Raw genomic sequence first — 19,573 nt, forward strand, 5'->3', positions numbered from 1 at the left:
GATTTGAAATTGTCATGAGATGAAATGTTTTTTTTGATGCAGTCACATACTGTCCCATTCATTGTTTTGCATGTAAAACAAGTGAGGCAGATCATTGCAAGTTCACAAAAAACGATGAACGTTTTGAGCACAAATTGCTTGTAACTGTTTTGCAAAAGTCCCCATTAAGTTCCCCCTGCACATGTGAATGGCTGTGTTTGTTTACAGCTGCGTGGTTAGATCATTCTTGACCCTGAGGGAGAAAGACTAGATTTTCATAGGCATATCGGCTATCAAAGCTTTTCTGTGAATGAGCTTGTATGGTTTCTACCACGTGATGCTATTGGCGTTGAAAAACTCCACAATGTCTCAGATTTGGCCCCATTAGGAAGCTGCTGTTTTTTGGGAGATCTTTTCCTGGATCTGAGCAGTGCTGAAAAGGTGAGCATCCCTGATTACCTTTGAGTAGGTGCTGGTGAGCTACCACTTTGAACATCTGAGCTTCTGATGAAGGTGCTCTCAATGCTTTTGGGAAGTGGGTTTCATAATCGTTTCTCAACCTTTTTACCTTTACGGAACCCTTGAAATAATTTTCATGTCTCAGGGAACCCCTACATAAAAATTATTATATATCTTTATTAATCTCTTTCTTTCTCTTTTATATACTTAAAGTTCATAAGGCAAACATAATATATTTTTCTGATAACTGGTTTAAGCAAAAAATAACTTGCGTTTTTCTCAAGTTTATTGACAATGCAAAAAAAACCTGAAATCAAACTGCTTGTTCAAAATGAAACAAATAAAGGCAAACAGAACTTACCTTGAAAAAGAGAAAGAGTGAGAGAAAACAACACACTAACTTTTCCTAAACTAACAAAAACATACATAAATAAACTTTTGATAAACTAACAAAAAAAATAAACATAAACATACTTAAATTCTTAAAATTCATGTAACATCCCTAAATGATGGGTAAAAATTACTAAATAACGTGGGACTGTACCTGCACACCAGGAAGCACAGACAGGACTGATGGAGGCCGTGCATGCGTCTGTACTTGAGTGAGTCACTTGATGATACACACATCCGTCACGTACAGATCCTGTCCACTGACCACTAAAGGCCGTTTCACACTGGCGCCGTATAGACGTCGCTAAATACCCAAGAATTTTCCAAGAATATGCCCTACGTGTATAATAAAATTACGAATATGAAATTAAACACAAATTACTCAAATGCATTTACATATGATGAGCCTATTTATCACTATTTCTCTCTGAACCCCTGGCGACCTCTCGCGGATCCCTAGCGTTCTGGGGAACCCCGGTTGAGAAACGTTGATCTAGACCCAGCAATTATCAATTTGTTGCACAAAATCCTGTTTGGTAATGTGGAGGGCAAACTTCCCATGTGCTTCTTGGCTTGATATGTGCCATATCCTTCTTAGTACAATTGTAGTGCCCTTAGCACAACGGATGGTGTACTTGGTGTGCAGTAGTTTTATATCCATGAGGACTGTACAATAGGCACTTCGAATGCTTTCAGAAAAATGAATGTGCCAAAGATGGTAGAGTGGCAAGACAAGGCCAAGTAGATTTATCTCTCGTATCAATTAACTATACTCGCCACCCATCTGGCATTTGTATCTGGAGTTACCAACCCAGTTTAGATAATGGACATTGAAGTCCTCCACCCAATGTACATTCACTGCCCTTTCTACTTTCGGTGCATCTTCCAGGTGTTATTCAAGCATGGAGGGGCACTGATTGATCAGCTTTGGTGGGAGGGTAGATAGTAACAGGAGGCAGCTTTATGCCTTGGTATTACTGAGGTGTCATCTCTGGTGGGTCTATCCTGCTGATGGAGTTGGTTGTATTGACAGCAAGTTTTAATTGTGAGCATGATCTTGCCAAGCTGTTGCATACTAGTCTTTGGGACAACTTTCCCAATTTACAAGCCATCCCCAGAAGTTTGTGATTGTATTTACCAGGTAATCTGCGTAGCGAGCAACTCTGCTGGTTTGGTTTAATAATATAGGTTAATGGAGGGGTATCGGTCTGGATTATAATTCAAGGAATATCTTACGATATTTTCTTTATATTAACTTTGAATTGGTTACTTTTGAAATGCCAAATAGCAAGCAATGGGAATTTGGAAAGCTAAGAATCCGGATTATTCCATTAAACCCAAAAGTTGTATTTTACTGGATGAGCAGTAAATAGTTGCACACTTACTATTTAGTGAGTACCTAATACAAGAAATAGTGTTAACTAATATTAATAACAATATTAGTAATTAATCTGTTCATTCAACATCACGCCACGTATTAATCACTTTATTAGAGTTCATGTACTGATTTATTATGTTTACACAAATAATGCAAAAGATTTTGGTAATCTGTAGTTATGCTTATCAATTTTATATTATTTTAGCCTTTTGATGAAGACTATCTCAATCACTTGGACCCACCAGTTAAACACATGTCATTTCATGCATACATCCGGAAACTGACTGGTGGTGCTGATAAGTAAGTATTCTTTGGAGAAGTGTCTATTAGAAATCTGACTAGTTATCAATTTTACTTGGTCCGCACCACCTCATAGGACCTGTTAAGGTTTTGTTACTTACTATACTGTAATTAATTGACAGTAATCTTTTTGTACAAATTGGGTTATGATCAGATAGATGGTGGTCATATTAAATGGTGGAGCAGATAAGAGAAACTGGGTAGCCTTCTGCTTCTAGTCTATATGACCATTTAAGCAACCGTAAAAAACTGTACAAATTCTCTAATTTCCGTGTATATTTAAAGAAGATTCTAAAATTGTAATATCACACATTTTCACATTTGAATCGTACTGTGGCGCTAGCCAAAAACTTACTTCTGTTTGCTTCTTTCTTCCTCTGAAAATGTAGTTTCATTTGAGACAGTTTATTGTGTCTCTACCGCACCCTTTGATTAGCAAATCCACTACAGACTGCTTTGTGTGAATCAGCTGCTGCCTGGTTAAACCCCCATCTTACACTTACATTTTATTTTAGTGTATTTCATTTCTTTGCATCCTCAAACACGAGACATTCCCAGTAAAGCCACTGAACAAAATGAATACATGGGCTTGCCCATCATATGTGCTAGCTCCAGAAGCACCTTGACAACCAAGTCCTAAAAGATTAATTTGTAGCAATTTTTAAAGTAACCAGGTACTTTTTAGTTTATAGATACAGCACAGAAACGGACCCTTCAGCCACCGAGTCCACACTGACTAGCGATCCCCGCACATTAATAAAAGCCGACACACACTACGTGACATTTTTACACATACTAAGTATATAAACCCAAGCCAATCAACCTACAAACCTGTACATCTTTGGAGTGTGGGAGGAAACAGAAAATCTAGGAGAAAACCAATGCGGTCATGGGGGGAATGTACAAATTCCATACACACAGCACGCCTAGTCGGGATCAAACCCAGGTCTCTGGCGCTGCAGGTTCTGTAAGGCAGCAACTCTACTGCTGTGCCACTGTGCCACCCATGTTTCTTTGTTTATTACATTGGATTTTCTGATGACTTGACAAGATTTATATTCAGATAATTTAAAAAAAAATCCAATCTTTAAAATAATTTCTTATTTGCAGCACCATAGAGTTAACACAGGACACTAGAAAATAGTAGGAGTAGGCCACTAGCCTTTCAAGCCTCCCCTGTCATTCAATATGATCATGGCTTCAATTCCTCTACAGTTCCCCATAACCTTCAAATTCTCCATCTTCCTTTCAAATATATATCAATCTCCACCTTCAATGCATCTGACGATCTGGTCTCCACCACCCTTGGAATTCCAAAGACTCACAACCCTCAGAAAAAAAAATTATGCACCCCTGGTTTGCTATTGAGGGAGTGCAGCGTAGGTTCACAAGGTTAATTCCTGGGATGGCGGGACTGTCATATGCTGAGAGAATGGAGTGGCTGGGCTTGTATACTCTGGAATTTAGAAGGATGAGAGGGTATCTTATTGAAACATATAAGATTATTAAGGGTTTGGACACGCTTGAGGCAGGAAACATGTTCCTGATGGAGTCCAGGGCCACAGTTTAAGAATAAGGGGTAAGCCATTTAGAACGGAGACTGGGAAACACTTTTCACACAGAGAGTTGTGAGTCTGTGGAATTCCCTGCCTCAGAGGGTGGTGGAGGCCAGTTCTCTGGATACTTTCAAGAGAGAGCTTGATAGGGCTCTTAAAGATAGCGGACTCGGGGGATATGGGGAGAAGGCAGGAACGGGGTTCTGATTGTGGATGATCAGACATGATCACATTGAATGGCGGTGCTGGCTCGAATGGCCTACTCCTGCACCTATTTGTCTATTGGTTTAAATAATAGGCTCCTTATTTTGTACCCTTGTTCGTGACTTTCCCACTCGTGGAAACCTTCCAATGTTTACACTATCAATCGCCCTTGTGATCATAAACGTTTCAATTAAGTTGCTCCTCAATCTTCTAAATTCCAATGATCACAAACCCAAACTGCCTTACCTCTCTTGATAAAACAACACTCTCATTCCAGAAATAATCCCAGTGAATCTATTTTGGAGTGCTTCCAATACAACTACAGTGCCCTCCATAATGTTTGGGACAAAGACCCATCATTTCTTTATTTACCTCTGTACTCCACAATTTAAGATTTGTAATAGAAAAAAATCGTATGTGGTTAAAGTGCACATTGTCAGATTTTACTAAAGGTCAATTTATACATAGTCCCCCCCCCCCATTTCAGGGCACCGTAATGTTTGGGACACACAGGCGTTTGTAATTGCTCAGGTTTGTTTAATTGCCTCCTTAATGCAGGTATAAGAGAGGTCTCAGCACCTAGTCTTTCCTCCAGTCTTTCCATCACCTTTGGAAACTTTTATTGCTGTTTATGAACATGAGGACCAAGTTGTGCCAATGAAAGTCTAAGAAACCTTTATCAGAATGAGAAACAAGAATAAAACTGTTGGAGATATCAGCCAAACATTAGGCTTACCAAAATCAACTGTTTGGAACATCATTGAGAAAAAAGGGAGGTTGGTGCTCAACCTCCAAACTGGAGGACCAGTGGATCGCTCTTCATCTCGCCTCTACCCTTCGACCTGTCCAGCATGGGAGACCCTAACAGGAGATGAATCTCCTGCTGGCATAGCTCCAGGGGTCACTGAAACGCACAAGCTCCTGACCACGACAAGGTTGCAATCCAGCGGGAAGAATTTCAATGTATGCCTACACAATTCCTCCAGTATCTCTGGGTTATTAATCTATGAGGCACCTAATCAAAAGCCTTTTGAAAATCTAAATCACTACATCAATATGTTCCCCTCCATAAATTCTACCTGTTACATCCTCAGAGGATTGGAGCCAATTTGTCAAACATTATTTAACTTTATTCAATCCATGCTAACCAGGTTTCATTATATTCTGCTTTCCTAAATAATTAGTTATTTCCTATTTGATTGTTGACTCTAGCATCTGGCCAACATTAGATGTTAAACCAACTGGCCTGTAGTATCCTGCCATCCATCTTCCTACCATTTAGAGCTATTGAGTCACATTGGTCGGTTTCCAATTGTTTTGATACCGTTCCTGTATTTTGCAAGTCCTGAAAAAATTGAATCAAGGGGTCACTTATCTTTGCAGCCATTTCCTTTGCATCACTTGTGTGCAAGCCAATTTGTTCACCTTTTAGCTCTGAGTTTCTTTAATACGTTGTGCCTTGCGGTCGGGATTACTATTTCTTCTGTAATTTGAAATGAGCCTCATTGTTTTAGTATTTGCATCATTCTCCTCTGAAGATTGATGTAAAAAGAAAAATATTTAATCATAGCTAAGTATGATTTGCATTGCTAATAGTCCTGCTTCAATTAATATTCAATGTTCCATCAGGGTTTGCATTTCTGGATTTACCCAGCCTTGCAAAAAAAATTGAAAGGTTTAATTTGGTTTCTTCTTCTACCCAGAGGCAAGTTTGTTGCTTTGGAGAATATAAGTTGCAAAATCAAATCTGGTTGTGAAGGGCATCCTCCATGGCCTGATGGAATTTGTACAAAGTGCCAACCAAGTGCCATAACACTTAACAGACAGGCAAGTATGGATTGATAATTATGTTGAATACTAGACCAAGTGCAGACCCGTTGGGTCTGTTCCCCCAACGTGTGGTTGTGGGGGGGGGGGGGGGGGGGGGCGGCATGCAGCGTCACACACTAACTACCCCCCCCCCTCCCGCACTCAAGCTAATGGAGGGGAGGAGGGGGGGGGGAGAGTGAGAGGAGGGGGGGGGGGAGAGGAGGAGAGGAGAGGAGAGGGGGGGAGAAGAGGGGGGGGGAGGAGGAGAGGAGGGAGAGGGAGGGGGGGGAGGAGAGGTGGGGGGGGGGGGGGAGAGAGAGAGTGCCTTTTTACTTCAACCCAAGCAACTATTTGCAGGCAGTGCTTTTTTACCTCTAACCATATTTTCATTTTCAAACCAAATTAAGGGTACTCACAGTGCTGTAGACATTTGTCAGTGTCATTCAAAGCTCTGATTGAGGCACACCACTTGCAGAGACTGATTGAGGCACACCACTTGCAGAGACTGATTGAGGCACACCACTTGCAGAGACTGATTGAGGCACACCACTTCCTGGTTTTATAGTCGCTCCCCCTCCCTCCAGCAGGGGCAGCAGAGAGAATGGGGAATGTTGTAAAAACATTAATATCTCTGTCAATTTTTATCGACGGGAAATATCCTCGGCACACACGCGGCGGAGGGGGGCTCTGAGCGAGGTGGCCAAAAATGACGGCCGTAGGTGGCGACGTACTCTCGGAAACCGCAGCACAGAAAGCTGAAACCGGTCAAGAACAGAGTTTTAGTAATATAGATTTTGGAGTGGGTTGAAAGCGCATTTAGAAACCATGTTGATTTGGGTGTGTTGAATAGTTAAGTGTATAATGAATGATGTGTTAAAAATTAAAATGGCATGATGCTGAGGAAGTACCAGACTTTTAGAATATTCTTCTGACTGATTTTAATCCAAGTACGACAAGACTTTTGCCATCCTGCTTAACACTTGTGTGGCTTGTTTATAAAGGAAGTGTCTAAATACTTTTCATATACAGTTGCCTGTTTCCAATTAGAGTAAAATACTGGGTAAACAATTGGATAATTCGCATTTTCAAACTAAGATTAATTGAAGAAACAAGGAACTGCAGATGCTTGTTTACCAAGGAAAGACGCTAAATTTTCTTCAGGGATGCCTCCTGACTCGCTGAGACTCCAGCATTTTGTGTCTTTTGTAAAATGTATTTAAAATTAATTAACAAGAGTACAATCTATTCTGATTCTCTTTAGTCTTTACTATATTTTTTTTTGAGCGAAATTTCGTTCAAACTTTTGTTTGTTTGAATGATAATTCAAAATTTTTTTTTTTTTTAAAGGCATTCTATTTGTTCACAAGAAAAAATAACAAATCCTCTTGTTGCAGATTTATCTTGGGCCTCTGTTTTTGGTGGCTTGCCTTCAGTTATCTATATCCTAGTTTATGGAATTCCCTCCCACATCTATTTGTCTTATCTTGTAGTCACTTTCAGAATGCTCATTAAAACCCATCTCTGATTGCAGATTACTTATCTGGTAGTTCTATGGCTTGTCAAATTGTGTTTGATATCTGCGATACTTTAAATAACACCTGGGAATTATGCACCAACTTCAACATGTGAATGGAACCTAAGTCCATCAAAGTCTGGGGATATTGGGACAAATAGTTTGGTTGAAGTGATATATGTAAAGTTATGTCCCTAAATGATGTCGCGAGATGGAAACAGTGATTACAGGCAGATTCCAAAGGTTGGGCACTATGAAAATAAAAGCATTATTGCAGTGGTTAAAATCAAGGCAGATTGGGAGGAGGCCAAGACTTCATGGTTGAGGGGCCAGAGGAGGTGATAGGGATAAGATACAGTGTACTCCACCAGGAGCCAAAGCAAATATATGAATATGGCAATGATTTTATCGATATGGAGGTGAATTAAACTATTGCTGAGGAATCATAGCTGAGCCCATATCTATTGGGTTTTTTTTCTCCTTGTGGCACTGTTACATAGAACAGTACAGCACAAGAACAAGCCCTTTGGCCCACAATGACCCTGCCGAACATGATGCCAAGACCACCTCTCATCTACCTGCGCATCATCCACAACTCCATTCCCTGCATATCTATATGCGTATCCAAAGGCCTCTTGGATGCCACTATCACTAACCCAGATAGCATAATCTAGGCACCTCACCAAATTCTGTGTAGGAAAGTGTAAAATGAATTGCCCCACAAATCTCCTTTGAAACGTTGCCCCTCTCAACACAGCTATGCCCCTAGTATTTGATTTTTTTTTTGCCATCCTGGGAAAAATGTTCTGACACGACCCAATCTATGCTTCTTGTAATTTTATATACTTACTAGACTAAGCAGGACCCGTTGGGTCCCAGCATCACACGGGAGGGCTGGTCACCAACGCAATATTCCGCCTCTCCACCAATTCCAATATTGCTCGCCAGTGTGGGGGGGGGGGAGGGGGGCTTTCTGTTGCGCTAGTATGAGAGTTGCGGGCCGAAGGTACTGGTTTCCAGAGGGCTAGTATGGACTGTGGGCCGAATGGATTCTTGGGCTGGCAGCCAACTGTTGCAACAATTTAAAACGCCAAGCCAAGGCAATCAATTTTATAGCTGCAGCCACCCGACAACCAAAATTCATTTTGTGAACACAAATATCTTTTTAAAAAGGCGAGGCAAATAATTGGGCAGCAGCCACCTGACAACCAAAATTCATTTTGTGAACACAAACTTTAAATAAAAAGGCAAACAATTTGGCAGCAGCCACTTCGAGGGGACTCACCGTGGAGTAGATGTGCGTTCAGTGTTATTCACAGCTCAGAGAGCCGTGACCCTCTCGCTTCCTGGGTCTGGCAGAGAGTGAGTGAGGCACGACACTTCAGGGTTTTATAGTCCCTCCCCCCTCCCGCCAGCGGGAGCAGCAGAGAGAATGGGGATTTTTTTTAAAACATTAATATATCTCTGATTTTTCATCGATGGGAAAAATCCTCTGGTCCCGGAAGACGGTGGGGGGCTTTGAGCGAGTGGGCCAAAAATGACGGCCGTAGGTGACGGCGTTCTCTCGGAAATCGCAGCACAGTGGGCCAAAAGCGGTCAAAATCGGACTTTTAGTAATATAAATTAGATCTCCCCGTAACCTCCAGTTACATTCGGGGTCCCTTAGCTTATTGCAGCCCTAGTGAAGATCTGCTATAAAACTTGCTGTAATTGGAATGAACATAAGCACTGGAAAAAGGCAAATAAATCCTAGCCTGCTCAATCACTCAATTTGGTCATGATATTATAACACAACGCCTTTTTCAACTCAACGTTCTTTAATGCCTTTGCTGCAAAAGTTAAAAAAACATCACTTTGCTCGAATTTTAACTGATCCTGGATCAAATTTTGCTGAGTTGAGTTTCATCCATCCACAGTTTGTATGTGTTTTCTCATTTCATTACTACCTGACCTAAATCTGCTCTTAAGATCCATGTCAGTTTCCAACCCAGATAGCTTGCTTTTTTCAATCTTTTGATACCACATTCAGATCACTATTGGCTTACACAAAGCAATATAATTCTATAATCAAAATATTTTTTGTGAAAAATTACCTTTGCTGTTGTGGAAAATTGTAATTAAAATGATTGAAGGTCATAGAAGCAAATTATTATCAATTTCTAAAGCATATTTGTACATTTTTAAATGAGCATCAACTTTGATTGCTAACAGTCTTAATAACCAATTAGAAAATGTTTTTTTTTTTTTTGAACAGAAATACAGGCATGTGGATAACATCATGTTTGAGAACCATACCATCGCTGACCGATTCCTCAACTTTTGGCGTCAGACAGGGAACCAGCGGCTTGGATTCCTTTATGGTCGATATACTGAACACACGGACATTCCTCTAGGTATCCGAGCCGAGGTTGCTGCCATTTATGAACCCCCACAGGTCAGAAATATATCTTTGCACTTTAATAATAGAGGTGACGTATTTGGAACTTTTTGCTGGAACTTTTTGTACCAACTTTTAGTTTAGTTTAGAGAGGTACAGCGTGGAACTAGGTCCTTCAGCCCACGGAGTCCATGCCGACCCGCGATCCCCGTGCACCAGCACTATCCCTCACACTAGGTTGTAATACATACAAGGAATGGAAAAAATATGCTCTTTTCTGGTGGAATGATCATTAAGGATGCAGAAAAAAGATGGCAAATTCCTGTAATTTGGAAAATATCAATTAATAAGAATGTCGATTGTCCACTTTATATAGGCTGAGTCTGAGAATCAGGCACACATTTCCTGATAGACACAAAATGCTGGAGTAACTCAGCAGGCTCGGCAGCATCTCTGGAGAGAAGGAACAGGTGATGCCACCCATTCCTTTTCTCCAGAGATGTTGCCTGTCCCGCTGAGTTACTCCAGCATTTTGTGTCTGCCTTCGATTTAAACCAGAATCTGCAGTTCTTTCTCACACACATTTCCAGATAATATGTCTGATTATTTAATTTGTGTATAGTTCCATTCAGCTTTTATGGTGGGAAGCTTGAGAAGATTTGAACGCATGTATTTTTTTGTAGAATGCTATAATGTTAATTTATGTTGAAAACAACTATATGAAGTCATACACCATGAAAATGTTCCCTTCAACCCAATTTACCCATGCTGACCAAGATGCCCCATCTACACTTGTTCCATCTGTCTGTGTTTTTGCCCCATAACGATCTCTAAACTTTTCCTGACAATGTACCTATCTAAATCTCTTTTAAGTGTTGTCATAGTACCTGCCTCTGGTAGCTCGTTCCATATACCCGCCACCCTCTGTGTGGAAAAAGTTGCCCCTCGGGTTCGCACCAAATCTTGCTCCTCTCATCATCTGGTTCAGACTACTGCGTCGGACCTGTAGCCTGGTATTTTAAGTAACATAACTAAAATCGAATTTCCTCATGGCACTACTGCTACCAATAAAAAAAATATATATTATTCTTTCCAATTGTTCAATAAATCCACTAGATGGCCCCATATCATCTTTTCTAATTGTTGAATTCTGATTTGTAAGATTTTTATGTTAATGTCAAACAGTAAATGTATTCCTCAGTAGATAGTATATTGAATATTACTTTATCATGCAAGTTCATAACACGTGGAATTCAGTCTATTTTAGCGTACACGCGATTCTTTTTATATACGTATATACATATGCGTGCACAGAAACATATCTCTAAACCTTTCTTATCCATGTATCTGTCCAAATAGCTTTCAAATGTTGCGATAGTACCTGCCTCAACTAGCAGCTCGTTCCATATACCCACTGCTAATTTATGCACTCTAATCCACTAGAATTACATTATTAGTTGTGCACTTATTTATTTGATTCAGTTTATTTAATCAATTGAACATTTAATATGCATATTTTTGTGAGATGTTATTTTTAACAAGATATTTGTTTATGGAGATGCTATTAAGATGTTATTAAGCTTTTCTGAGCTAAACGTATCACATAAGCGAGAAAATCTGAACCTGCTTTTTAATTCATTGACAAAATGATTGTGAATATAATCTTCGAACAAAATAGATATTTGTTTTGCACCGGTCTATCACTTACAACCGATAATATCAGTGTCACACTTGCTGTTTAGCTGTAGATCAAGAGGAATAAAACCTCTCGGTTATCTGGGTAAACTATTGTACTTCCTGGATAGGGATAAAATCTCATGTCAACAGGAAAAATTGGATATAACTTGTGCTATTCCATGTAGAAACGGCACAATTTGCACCTTGGTGTTAAAGTTAAGGACAAATTTTGCTTGCCACAAGTTGACCAGAAAGGAGCGTGCAGTTTTCAAAAGTTTTAGATCTATTTGCTTAAATTAAATGTAGACACAAAATGCTGGAGCAACTCAGTGGGTGGGTGAGGCAGCATCTCTGGAGAGAAGGAATGGGTGCTATTTCGGGTCGAGACCCTTCATCAGTCAGGGGAGGGGACGGGACAAAGATAGAATGTAGGCGTAGACAGTGACCTGTGGGAGAACTGGGAAGAGGGAGGGGATGGAGAGAGAAAGCAAGGGCGATCTGAAGTTAGAGAAGTCAATGTTCATGCCGCTGGGGTGTAAACTACCCAAGCGAAATATGAGGTGTTGTTCCTCCAATTTGTGCTGGGCCTCACTCTGACAATGGAGGAGGCCCAGGACAGAAAGGTCCGTGTGGGAATGGGAGCGGGAGTTGAAGTGCTGAGCAACCGGGAGATCAGCCAGGTTAAGACAGACTGAACGGAGATGTTCAGCGAAATGATCGCCAAGCCTGCGCTGGGTCTTGCCGATGTAGAGAAGTTGACACCTGGAACCTGAAATCTGTTTTCTAATTTAAAAGAGAATCTTTACAGCGTGACTTGGCTGCCGCATATTGATATTCAAAAGACTTTTCTCTATTTTTAGGATGGTGTTTATCAATGATTTTTGGGTCATCCCTCTGCAGGGTGACCTTGATTTTACTGCTCTTAAAGGCTAGTTTGCAGTTGATTCGGTATCCTGGCTCTCTAATCTTAGACTGACCTGCATTCTTACTAAGGAAAGCAGATGAAAGTGACATTTGAACTGTGCCTTTACTCTTTGATGTAAATTGTAGAATATTAGCTAAAATTTTTCTTTTGAATAAATATTTGATAGAATCATAGAAAGGCAGCTACTCTGCCCTTTGTCTGTGCTGGAAGTACTTGTCTTCAACTCGGTTTAATGTTTCCATTTTCCACAACTCGCAAGCTTATGTCTGAGTTTAGTTTGCTTTTTTTTTTTTTAATGTAGATTGGTACAGCAAACAGCCTAGAACTTCTGGAGGACCCCAAAGCTGAAGTTGTAGAGGAAATTGCTTCTAAACTTGGATTGAGGAAGGTGAGTCAAGTCTGACCTCTGCTACAGGGCTACCAATGAAGCTGTCATCGCTTGCCGTTAGCGAGGAGAAAATCGAATCGTGGCATCTGATCTCCACTTGTGAGCAGTTAATTGTAGGAGTTAGTGGGTGGATGTTGCCCTCAGAATTTTGCTGCTGCTCCTCCAGCATCACCGTGCTGCTCACCTCACTGAGAAATTCCACAATCAAATCTGGCCATCAAATGTGTAAGGGAAAACTTTAAATTAAATGTATTTATCCCCAAGTCTAAATTAACCTAAAAAGGCATAACATATCTTGATAATACCAAGGGTCTTCTCTTACACCATTCAATAAACTGCCAAGTGGGTTTCTTCAGTCTGAAGAAGGGTCTTGACCCGAAACATCACCTATTTTTCTCCAGAGATGCAGTCTGGCCCGCTGAGTTACTCCAGCTTTTTGTATCTATCTTTGGTTTAAACCAGCATCTGCCTACACAAGTGGGTTTGAGATCTTAAATTAAAACAATTTCACTTTTTTTTTAAATGTCACCTCGGCATTGAAGAAGTATTTTTAAATGAGGGCTTTTTCCCAGTGTTTGAAGTCTATATTGTTTTACTTTTATTAACACACAGCAGATGTGGAGCACTGCTTTACACTAAATTGAAGTAATCTTTCACAGCTGTTTTGGACTGCACAATGTCAGACTTTTGGATGACTGGAAAATAAAGTTTATTTAACTTCCAGGCCTTTGTGAATAGAACAAATACTCTTTAAGTTTAGGCACAGCTGTGTTCTTGAATTTAAGCAGAAACATTTCTGAATAATAATCATTCAGTGATGCATCAAATATTAACCTGTATATAAGATTGTGTAATAATATAGGAGTGTTACATGACACTCTTATGTGGTATGTGACAAAGGAGAATATCTGGTTGACCGCGTGAGCTTATTGAGTAGGAGGTTGAACAATTAAAATAAGCAAAATTAAGTAGAAAATATAAACAATCCGAAAGAATGGTACATATGGCAAATCTGTTCTTGCTTTTGTTGTTCACTTTGGGCAAGCTTTAGCTGTTCTGGTCTACGTGACTCAATAATGATTGAATGCTGTAATTAAGTATCTTGAGAAGTTTTACTATATTGAAGCTGCTTAATAAACAACTCGTCACAGAGAACTGTAGATGCTGGATTACAAAAAAAGACACAGTGCTAGAGTAACTCAGCAGCTCATGCAGCGTCACTGGACAGGCGACACTTTGGGCCTGAAACCTTCAGACTGATTATAGTTGAAGAGAGAGCCAGAAGAGAGGGGGGGTGGGACAAAACTTGACAAATGATAGGTGGATACAGATGAGTGGGGTTTGATTGGCAGATGGATGGAGAAAGGCCAAAAGGATAAAGTGTTGCTACCATTTTCTTTGCCCTCATTATAGGTTCTATATTTCTGATTACTCCATAGTGTGTCAACGCATTATTAAATACTGTCTCATTGATGGTTAGAAATACTGGAAACTGCCAATCAAATTGAACGAAAAACAGTTTCTGACATTTTCAGAAGTTTAGGCCGAAAGGTCGTCTTCACGGGATATGCAAACCGTAGAAGCAATATTTGTTGTAAGATTGAGCAGTTTGGCTTTTAGCGCTGATCTTGGGAATTGGGAGATGAATAAGTAAAAGCTGGCACTAATAGCTTTCCTATGTTTACAAGAACATCTGTTGACTGAGCACCAAAGGGGATTGGAGAGAACGCTAAGCAATTCAAATAAGTCTTTCCTGGGCTTCAACCAAAAGCATTGTCAAGGAAACAACAAAACACAACACTCTAATGATTTAGGTACAATTGACGTTCTGCACCATTTTGTTTCAGGTTGGTTGGATATTCACAGACCTTCTATCCGAGGACACAAGGAAAGGCACAGTCAAGTTCATCAGGAATAAAGTAAGCTACTTCATACTTTCTGAAAAGGATCTTTGGGGTTGTGAAAACATTCGTATTTAGAACCATAATATTCTGCAGCGTGATCGGGTGCAACACAGTTTAAAATAATGTTTCTTGCCTTTAGGGAATGTTGAACATTTGTTTCATTTTTGTACTTTAATGTGTTTTATTTTTCCTTCTGGTACTGGGATTTTGTGTTTTCTTTGGGTTAAAGGTGCATATTGTTGGCATATCATTTCTAATCTCAGATTATTTTGTATTGTTCTTTCTTAGTTTTCTTTTCTATAATTAAAAAAATTGTGTCACTTAAACTATAATTGCAAGCACCATTTCTCTGTTTAACATGTCAAGTGTCTTTTAAATATATGCCTCCCTATTCATCATACATGCTTACCTTTGGTACTTCCTGATTTTGAAGTACAAAACCAAAATAATTTCTCAGTAGCATTAAAAATGAAATATAAAGCAAATGTGAAGGTCACAATGACATAAAACAGTGAATTATTTCTTCTTACTCAAAGAATTTTGCACTATTTTCATATACAAAAACAGTCCTTAAATTGCAGTCCTTAATTGTACACGATATATTGGTAATCTTTGGGTGTTTTCATCCCCACGTACAATATTGACAATTGTTGCTTTTCCAAAATCTTAGTTTCATGTTTGTAATAATAACCATGTAGTCATAAAAGGAAATGTGCATCTTCATCCCATCCACAACCCAGTTGCACCTCTTTCTTGTTCAAAAGGGAACTGCAGATGCTGGAATATCGAAGGTACACAAAATTGCTGGGGAAACTCAGCGGGTGCAGCAGCATCTATGGAGCGAAGGAGTCTGAAGAAGGGTTTCGGCCCGAAACGTCGCCTATTTCCTTCGCTCCATAGATGCTGCTGCACCCGCTGAGTTTCCCCAGCAATTTTGTGTACCTTGCACCTCTTTCTTCCTTGCAGCACATGTTATTTATCATCAGCAGAGTTGAATATTTTACATTAGATTACCTCACTGAAATCTTTAAATATAGGTTATAGACAAATGGTGCCCAGACCCAATCTCTACTACATCCAATTAGTCACAGGTTCTCAACCTAAATACGACTTGCTTATTCCTACTCTAGGGCTTTGATCCATTAAGTGGTCCTGAGTTCACACCAGTATGTTGCCCCACCCCTAATACTGTAACAATCTCCCAGCATGGCATCTCCCAGAGGTCTAGATGTGCCACGTGGTTTGCCTGTCCCATTATATGAATAACAGTCACGGATAAATTTCAACAGACTTGTTAAACATTTTTTCCTTTCATTTTGGCTCTGTCCAATCTTATTGTTACTTTCTAAGTGCCATGTTACCACTTCCTTCCTAATACATTCCAGCAATTTCCTATTAATGAAAAGCAGCATTAAAAACTGCAGAAATGGAATATAAAAACTGAAAAAGCTGCAAAACATGTCAAAAAAACAAAGAGAGAGAAACAATCAACATTTTAGGTCTGTGTCCTTTGTCAGAACTGGGAAAGAGAGATGTGAGTTGGTTCTCAGTAGGAGAGAAGATGCGGGACTTAATGTGTTGAACAAAATAAATGTCTGTGATGGGGATTGTGTTCATGTTAACTCGCTTTTTCTTGTCCTTGTATAATTCTGGCCTGCTGGTGAGGTCTCACATCGTTGCCATTAACAACACATTACATAGACCAAGAATGTTATTAGGATGGAAAAAGTTCAGCGATGATTTATGAGGATGTTGCCAGGATTCGAGGGCCTGCGGTACAGGGAAATATTGGGCTAGGACTTTATTCCTTGGACCACAGGAGGCTGAGGGGTGATCTTACAGAGGAGTATGAAATAGTTAAATGAATAGGCAGGATGAATGTGCAGAGTCTTTCACCCAGGGCAGGAGAATCAAGAATCAAAGGAGCCATGAGGAACTGCCAGATGCTGGTTAACGAAAAAAAGATACCAAGCACAAGTAACTCGGTGGGTCAGGTAGTATCTCTGGAGATCGTGGAAGGTGACTTTTTGGATTGGGACCTTTCTTCAGAACCAGAGGACAAAGGTGTAGAACAGAGGGGCAAGATTTAATAGGAACATAAGCGGCAACTTAGTCACTCTGGTGAGGAAATGAAACTAGCTGCCAGAGGAGGTAGTTGAAGCAGGTAATGCAACATCATCTAAAATACATTTCTATAGGTACATTGATAGGAAAGGTTTAGAGGGATATGGGCCAAACAGGGCATGTGGGTCTAATTTAGATGGGGCATCTTGGTCGGCATGGACAAGTTGCCCCGAGGGGCCTGTTTCCATGCTGCTATATAAAGCTTCCTCTATGATTGTAAGCTTCATATTCTGGTAAATGTCAGAATTGTCATTTTGGCATGCCTTTTGCAGATATTCCCCGTGTTCTTCACATCCTCTCCCACCTTCCCTCCTACTGATAACTAAATTGTATATCTCTTTTCTAGTCCTGTTGAAGGATCCCAGACCTGAAACATTGGCTGTTTTTTCTTTAAAGCTGCCTGACCAGTACCTGTGTGTGGTCTGTAATTAGTCATTTCAAATACTTCTGTTTTATTTTATTATTCTGTCAGGATGCACATTTTCTAAGTGCAGAGGAGTGCATCACAGCAGGAGATTTCCAGAACAAACACCCCAATGCTTGCCGACTATCTCCTGATGGTCAATTTGGATCCAAGTTTGTTACCGTCTTGGCAACAGGTATGTGTTGATTCTGACCAAGGTCTAATCACGATCTCAGTGAAGTGTTACAAAATAAGAAATCGAGTCTGCACCACTTAGTGGGCTATTTACACAAACTCAATTTGCCGCAGCAAACAACGCCCATGAAATTCCTAATAAAGTTGTATTTTCTGTGTCTGTAATGAACCACCTGCAATTTTTATGCTGTTCAGTGGAAACTGATCAGTTGTTATACAAAAGCTTTGTGTCTGCAGTGACTGAATATGTCCTGATGGGAAAAAAATGTAAAAATGGCAACCTCATGTTATCAAATGTTATCAAAAACAGGAAAGCAGACTATTATCTAAATGGTGGCCGACTAGGAAAAGGGGAGATGCAGCGAGACCTGGGTGTCATGGTACACCAGTCATTGAAAGTAGGCATGCAGGTGCAACAGGCAGTGAAGAAAGCGAATGGTATGTTAGCTTTCATAGCAAAAGGATTTGAGTATAGGAGCAGGGAGGTTCTACTGCAGTTGTACAGGGTCTTGGTGAGACCACACCTGGAGTATTGCGTACAGTTTTGGTCTCCAAATCTGAGGAAGGACATTATTGCCCTAGAGGGAGTGCAGAGAAGGTTCACCAGACTGATTCCTGGGATGCCAGGACTGTCTTATGAAGAAAGACTGGATAGACTTGGTTTATACTCTCTAGAATTTAGGAGATTGAGAGGGGATCTTATAGAAATTTATAAAATTCTTAAGGGGTTGGACAGGCTAGATGCAGGAAGATTGCTCCCGATGTTGGGGAAGTCCAGGACAAGGGGTCACAGCTTAAGGATAAGGGGGAAATCCTTTAAAACCGAGATGAGAAGAACATTTTTCACACAGAGAGTGGTGAATCTCTGGAACTCTCTGCCACAGAGGGTAGTCGAGGCCAGTTCATTGGCTATATTTAAGAGGGAGTTAGATGTGGCCCTTGTGGCTAAGGGGATCAGAGGGTATGGAGAGAAGGCAGGTACGGGATACTGAGTTGGATGATCAGCCATGATCATATTGAATGGCGGTGCAGGTTCGAAGGGCCGAATGGCCTACTCCTGCACCTAATTTCTATGTTTCTATGTTTTTGCAAAGTTGATAATTTTGGGTCAGCTGTGGAACTTGAAGAAGGGAGCGCATCTTCAAACAAATCAAATATCTCTGCCTTTCCACAATCATTACTTCACTCATTTGCTCAACGTTTCAAATTGGTGTTCTTCATCTCTTTAGGTGGCCCAGATAATCAGGTTCATTTTGAAGGTTACCAGGTCTCCAATCAGTGTATGGCCTTAGTGGGTGATGACTGCTTTCTGCCATGTAGAGATGCACCAGAACTGGGATACGTAAAGGAGTCTTCCAGTGAACAGTATGTTCCTGATGTTTTCTATAAGGTACCTAACCAACTCTTTGTGCTGTTGTGCATTATAAAATACAGGGTAAATACACTAGCTATTATTGTTTAAGAAGGAACTGCAGATGCTGGAAAATCGAAGGTAGACAAAAATGCTGGAGAAACTCAGCGGGTGAGGCAGCATCTGTGGAGCGAAGGAAATAGGCGATGTTTCGGGTCGAGACCCTTCTTCAGACTGATGTGAGGGTGGGGTGTGCGAGAAGAAGGAAGGAAGAGTTGGAGACAGTGGGCTGAGGGAGAGCTGGGAAGGGGCTATTATTGTTTGTCTGTTATAAAACTAAACAGACATAGTTATTGTATTTACCTCTTACGTGTGTGTGTGTGTGTGTGTGTATATATATACATGTAAGAGGTATATAGTTTGTTTTTGTTTACTATGGTTTTTACTATGTTACATATCTGTTCTGCAAGTAAGAATTTCATTGTTCTGTTTCAGGGAATGTGGGAAACATTTGTCTGGCTATGTAGCTGTGTAAACTTTACACTCAAAATATCCTTGACTTTTTTTTTAGGCTTTCTGGTTGACAATAAGCTACCAATCACATATCCTCTCCTTCAAGCATATTTGTACCTCCGTAGTGT

At 40.3% G+C, this 19,573-nt stretch overlaps 1 protein-coding gene across 1 annotated transcript in view; it reads left to right on the forward strand.

Annotated features, from left to right (window-relative positions):
- Positions 1 to 19,573, forward strand: part of nploc4 (NPL4 homolog, ubiquitin recognition factor) — a 44,560-nt gene that overhangs the window by 15,621 nt on the left and 9,366 nt on the right. The window contains exons 6-12 of the mRNA XM_033044363.1: positions 2,412 to 2,506; positions 5,970 to 6,093; positions 9,843 to 10,022; positions 12,869 to 12,955; positions 14,803 to 14,874; positions 17,456 to 17,582; positions 18,811 to 18,971. Of these exons, the coding sequence (XP_032900254.1) occupies positions 2,412 to 2,506; positions 5,970 to 6,093; positions 9,843 to 10,022; positions 12,869 to 12,955; positions 14,803 to 14,874; positions 17,456 to 17,582; positions 18,811 to 18,971 (846 nt within the window). The remainder of the gene's footprint in view (positions 1 to 2,411; positions 2,507 to 5,969; positions 6,094 to 9,842; positions 10,023 to 12,868; positions 12,956 to 14,802; positions 14,875 to 17,455; positions 17,583 to 18,810; positions 18,972 to 19,573) is intronic.

The sequence above is a fragment of the Amblyraja radiata genome, chromosome 26 (genome assembly GCF_010909765.2).
Source record: "Amblyraja radiata isolate CabotCenter1 chromosome 26, sAmbRad1.1.pri, whole genome shotgun sequence".
NCBI lineage: Eukaryota > Metazoa > Chordata > Chondrichthyes > Rajiformes > Rajidae > Amblyraja > Amblyraja radiata.